Raw genomic sequence first — 6,000 nt, 5'->3', positions numbered from 1 at the left:
TGTTACTGTGGTGCTAGCAGGGAAGCAGCTGTGACCCAGGGCTCCACAGTGCCTGCTGCTGCCTGCAGCCACAGGGATGCCACTGTAGAGACAACAGAAAAAAAGAAGCACAATGTGGAAGCCAAAAGAGAGCAGCAGGGAAAAGGCCATGTCCTGCTGCTGGCCATGGCCATGGCTCCAGGGAAGCAGCAGCCCCGACCCGAAGGCAGCAGAGAGGCAGAGCCCAGCGGGCAGTGAGGGGCAGCCCCAAGGACAAGTGGGGCTGCTCCTGCATGTGGCAGCTGGGCTCTTGGCCCTGAGCCCCTCCTGCATGCTGGGGCTGTTCCCCCAGCTCCAGAGGGGATAGGAAGAGATGGCAGCTCAGAGCCATGAATTCCTGATGGCTTTCTTATTAGGTTTATCGACACAGGAAGCCATCTTCTACAGAAAAATAATTGACTTGTAGGGGGCTAGGAATAATATTTAATCAAATGTGTAATAATAAGAGAAAATAATAATACAGACATTTAATAATAGAAGATATCATGCTATTTTCTTTCTTAGAAAAGCCTGGATTTCTAATATTATGCATAGTATTTTAGGTGAATTTACTGACGATGTGTGTATTCAAGTAGAGTCCAGACGGAATCCCTTAGTTCCCGGTTCCTCATGCTGTAGATGAGGGGGTTCGCTACTGGAGGAACCACGGTGTACAGAAGCGTGACCACCAGGTCCAGGGATGGGGAGGAGATGGAGGAGGGCTTCAGGTAGGCAAAAATGGCAGTGCTGACCATCAGGGAGACGACGGCCAGGTGAGGGAGACACGTGGAAAAGGCTTTGTGCCGGCCCTGACAAGAAGGCATCCTCAGCACTGCCCTGAAGATCTGCACATAGGACAGAGCAATAAAACCAAAACAACCTAATGCTAACAAAATGCTAAACAGAATTGCCCAAACTTCTCTGAGATAGGAATCTGAGCAGGAGAGTTTGAGGATCTGGGGGATTTCACAGAAGAACTGGTCCACAGCATTGCCTTGGCAGAGGGGCAGGGAAAATGTGTTGGCTGTGTGCAGGACAGCATTGAGAAAGCCACTGCCCCAGGCAGCTGCTGCCATCTGGGCACAAGCTCTGCTGCCCAGGAGGCTCCCGTAGTGCAGGGGCTTGCAGATGGCAACGTAGCGGTCATAGGCCATGACGGTGAGTATAGAGTACTCTGCTGCTAGAAAGAAGAGAAAGAAAAAGACCTGAGCAGCACATCCTTGATAGGAGATGGCCCTGGTGTCCCAGAGGGCATTGGCCATGGCTTTGGGCAGAGTGGTGGAGATGCAGCCCAGGTCAAGGAGGGCGAGGTTGAGGAGGAAGAAGTACATGGGGGTGTGGAGGCGGTGGTGGCAGGCTACGGCGCTGAGGATGAGGCCGTTGCCCAGGAGGGCAGCCAGGTAGATGCCCAGGAAGAGCGTGAAGTGCAGGAGCTGCAGCTCGCGCATGTCTGTGAATGCCAGCAGCAAGAATTCAGTGATGGTGCTTCTGTTGGACATCTGCTTTTCTGGGGATGTGATCCTGAACAAAGAAGAGGATGAGAGGAATAAAGTACAAGAAATGTATGAGAGGGAAACAAATTCAGTTTCTCATTTAAAATCATCGCCTATATTGTGTACTTTGTGGCAGACATTTGGCAGATCCCTTTCATGCATCCTGATTCATTCTGCCTGAGGCTGTCTCTTGGAACAGGGGGCTCTACTGTCGGCAATGCAGGAGTCAGTCCTGTCCTACAGCAAGAGGTGAAGAGGAACATGGGGAAATGTCAGTTTCTCTTCCCTCCTGATCTCAGAGAGTTTTTCCCCAGTGTTGCTCCCAGTTCACCAAACTGCAGAGCAGAGTTGTGGAGGCTTTTTTTAATTTAATTTAATTTTTTTTTTTTTGAGGTTTTTGTTTCCGCTGTCCCACCACTCCTGAGGAATGTTTCCAAGCCACAGATCCTGGCTATTTCTGCTGGACTCAAAGTGAATCCTTGCAGATCATTATCAGAGAAAAAGGGACTGTCACTTTAGTGCGCAGTGTTCTTTAGGGAGGACAGACAGTCTGTCCACCAAGTACGGTCTCGGATGCCCTGTGAGAGCTGCAGGGAAGATCTACACATGTTTGACTGAAAAGAACAAAGACGCTGCTGAGAGCAGAGGAATCCAGGCTCAAAGTGCCCATCTCCAGTCCCATCACCATGTCCCCATACTCCCCTTCCCTCAAGCACACTGAGGGCTCACCCCATGGGCATGTGAAACCCCCATCCCCAGCCAGCCTGGGAACAAGACCAGCAGCAGCACGGCCAGCTGGAGAAGCCAGGAGGAATGCCAGCGTGCTGCTGCCAGGGGAGGCAAGGCCAGGGAGGGACAGACGGACACTCAGCAGACCCTCCTGTGCTACAGCTCTGCACACAGAGGAGGCAGCTCATGCTCATTGCAAATGATCTGTGCTCACTTCAAGCCAGCAGAAACCTCCCAAAGACAGGGATATCCCCCAGCACTGGGCATCGGGGAGCTTACAGCTCGTAAAGATCAGCTAGGATAAAACCTGAGAGGACCACATTATGATGATGCTGGTGCAGTCAATCAGATGATGTTTGGGAAGGTACTTTACAAATTTGATCACCGAGTAACTGATTTCTCAATGCAATGCTCCAGCAGTCTCAGTCTCCTGTACAATCCTGAAAATGAAACCTGCCTCCCGTCCACTGCAGCAGTCTGCAAGCACAGACTGCAGAAAAAGACTTCCCCTTCACATAAGCCAAGCCTCGATCTTCCTCCTGAATTGCCCCTCATAATGCCATTATCTAAAGCACTGCAGAAACAGAGAGACCCACCCTGACAGATGCTATCAGATATCAGATGTGCCAGCTGTAGAAGACCCCTCTGGCAACCCCACCTGCATGGCCCTGCTGCCAGAGCCTCACGGTGTCAAGAGCCTGCAGATGTGTCCTGCCACACGCTGCCCTCTGTTGTTGCTCTCCTCAGTGCCTCCAAGCCCTCTCTCCTCTCCTCTCTGTGTGCCAGCTGCGGTCAGAGCCCCCAGCCCTGCTGCGCTGTGCAGAGGAGCTGCTCCTGGGCACAGCTGGCTCTCTGCAGCACTGTCCTCTTGCCAGGAGCTCCCCTTGGGCCCAGGAGCCCGGCCCAGCTCAGCAGCACAGCACCCGACCATGGCATCACTTGCTCTGTGCCCTTGGGCTCCCTCAAGGTGTCCCCAAGACCTCAGGGCTGACAGCTCCCGAAGGCAGCAGGGTCTCTGCTGGGGTGTGCTCACTGAGGCAGACTGAACTGATCATTTAGTGCTCCTCTCTGAACACAAGATTTTTAGAAGTGTGATTTGCACTGTTGGACTGTGGTTGTCAAACATGATGTGCTTAACCTGCCAGGCAGCTGTTAGCTCACACCAACCCCCACAAATTCTTATAGGTTGAGGTGAGCGCAGTTTAAAGGACTGAAATGGTAGAGAAAGAATTATAGTAGCAATTATTGTTATTACTATTATTGTTATGTACAAAGCAAGCTATGCACAGTGCAATTGCTCATTACTGACTAATCTCCAGCCTGTCCCCATCTGGTAGAACATTGCGTTAACCATCTGCACCTGCTCTTCTTTGACCTTCAACAAGTCCACAAATGGAAGGGTCCTCCCAGGGACTGGGAAAGGTAGACAGCTCTTTAACATCCTCTCTCTTGAAGGCAGCTATCCCGAAACTCCAGCTGTACCCTTTTGGATCTTGGAAGTACCCTCTCGTGGGGAAGTTTATGTCAAGGTTTCATAGATAAACATTCTTCTCCCTCCTTTCTTTTCTGGGCAGTAGTTCTCTTCCATTCTCAGGAGCCTGATTTTCACACCCTCTGTTTTCTCCTGCATATAGAGGGAACGGATCCTGGCACAGGTTGGTGCTCTGGCCTAGCAAGAGCAGAACCAGGGGTCTGGTCTAGTCTGGGGCCTGTCCCAGGGTCTGGAGTGGCTGCGGGACATGTCAGAGGTGTTGGAGTAGCTGCAGAGCCTGTCCCAGGGCTTGGAGTGGCACTGACTGAGGCTCCCTTTGGAATTCCCTTTGGAATTGCCAAGGTGATAACCCCTCCTTTTCAAGCACTTCTGCAGTTTTTAAGGATTCTGCACGTGCTCAGAGGGGAAGTTCCAAAGCACCAGAGGTGCCCACTGCTCTAGGTTCCTGCCCAGATCCTCCCATGCTCCCTGCCACTCCTCACTCTCCAGCCTTGGGACAGGTCTCTGGAGGGCATTCTTCAAGAGTTGTTTATCCTTAAACACAAGTTGAACCACATTCAGGAGACATCACAGTAGGACTATCCCATGGATATCCAAAGCTTTGTAGAGGTAGTGTAATTAGCCTGGAGGAGAAGGGGGAGGTGAAGGAGAAAGAGAGAGCGAAGAAGTGGAGAAGTGTCCCTCCTTTTTCTCCCCCTAGATTGGCTCCTTAAAGCAAAAAGGCCAAGAGTGTAATTCTTAATACTTTCTGAGTGATGGTTCCTGAGGAATGGACGTGATGGCAATGCTCAGTACAAAGAACAGATTTGTCACATGGCCAGTAATTTTATAGACTCATAAGCCAGTGCTACACAACATAGAAAAATAACTTTAAAACAGCCCCAGAAATGAGAAACAGCACAACAGGAACATATGCAGCAAGTAATGTGCTATACAACACATTTCTGAAAACAAGCCCAACAGACTTGAGATCCAAAATGTCGACCTTGTGATCAGCAACTATTAAACTGGTCTAATGCTTATAACAATTTAACTTTAGCACTCTGTGGTAAGATCTGTCATTATCTCAACCCTTCGTGCCCCACACTGGGCACCAAAAAGACTTGTGGTTTAACGCGGCAGTTCGAGTACATCGAATTATTTGAAGAGGTCCAGAGAAGAGCCACAAAGGTGATCAAGGGGCTGGAGCACTTCTGCTATGAAGGCACGCTGAGAGAACTGGCACTACTCAGCAGCGGAGAAACCTTAGAGCAACCTTCCAGTGCTTAGAGAGGACTTACAGGAAAGCTGGGGAGACAGTCTTTGTCTGGGAGTGGAGTGATAGGACAAGGAGTAATGACTTCAAACTAGAAGAGGGCAGGTTTAAATTAGGTATATGGAAGAAATTCTTTCCTCTGAGCATGGTGAGGCACTGGAACAGGTTTCCTGGAAAAGCTGTGAATGTCCCATCCCTGGAAGTGTTCAAGGAGAGGTTGAAATGAGTTTTGAGCAAGCAGGTCTAGCAGGAGGATGGTTGGAATAAGAGGATCTTTAAGATCCCTTCCAACCCAAACCATTCTATGATCCCATGTTTCTATGATTATCTGTGACACTGCTACCATTGTCCTTGTGAAGCCCGTAAAGGCTCTCCTCAGAGATTTTAACCAAGATTTTTGGTTAGCCCAGCTGGCATCCTGTTACAAGTGGTGTCCCCCAGGGCAACCTATCTTGTTTCATGTCTTTATTGATGACCTAGATGAGGGGATTGAGTGTACCCTCAGTAAATCTGCAGATGACACCCAGTTGGGAGGTAGTGACAATACACATGAGGGAAGGGTGGCCTTTCGGAGGGATCTGGATAGGCTGGATTGCTGGGTTGAGGTGAATGGGATGAGGTTCAACAAGGCCAAGTGCAGCGTCCTGCACTTTGGCCACAATAACTCCATGCAATGCTATAGGATTAGGGCAGAGTGGCTAGAAGACTGTGAAGAGGAAAAGGACCTGGGAGTGTTGATGGATGCTCGGCTGAACATGACCCAGCCGTGTTCCCAGGTGGCCAAGAAGGCCAAGGGCATCCTGGCCTGTATTAGAAATAGTGCAGCCAGCAGGAGCAGGGAGGTGATCGTCCTTCTGTACTCGGCTCTGGTGAGGCCACACCTCGAGCACTGTGTTCAGTTTTGGGCCCCTCATTACAAGAAGGACATGGAGGCCCTGGAACATGTCCAGAGAAGGGTAACCAAACTGTTGAGGGTTCTGGAGCACAGGTCTTATGAGAAGTGGCTGAGGGAA

The 6,000-nt window shown here is 50.4% G+C and overlaps 1 protein-coding gene across 1 annotated transcript; it reads right to left on the bottom strand.

Moving 5' to 3' along the window:
* Positions 1-587: 587 nt before the first annotated feature.
* Positions 588-1,517, bottom strand: LOC140000003 (olfactory receptor 14A16-like). Its single transcript, XM_072029688.1, has one exon. It carries the CDS (start codon positions 1,515-1,517, stop codon positions 588-590), a length of 930 nt encoding a protein of 309 aa, XP_071885789.1.
* Between the last annotated feature and the right edge of the window lie 4,483 nt (positions 1,518-6,000).

This window comes from Anas platyrhynchos, chromosome 31 (genome assembly GCF_047663525.1).
Source record: "Anas platyrhynchos isolate ZD024472 breed Pekin duck chromosome 31, IASCAAS_PekinDuck_T2T, whole genome shotgun sequence".
Classification (NCBI taxonomy): Eukaryota; Metazoa; Chordata; class Aves; order Anseriformes; family Anatidae; genus Anas; species Anas platyrhynchos.
This window is presented reverse-complemented; position numbering and strand designations above follow the sequence as displayed.

Excerpts from the sequence above, each read along its gene's own strand:
- LOC140000003 (XM_072029688.1), bottom strand. The coding sequence starts at position 1,517 with ATGTCCAACAGAAGCACCATCACTGAATTCTTGCTGCTGGCATTCACA.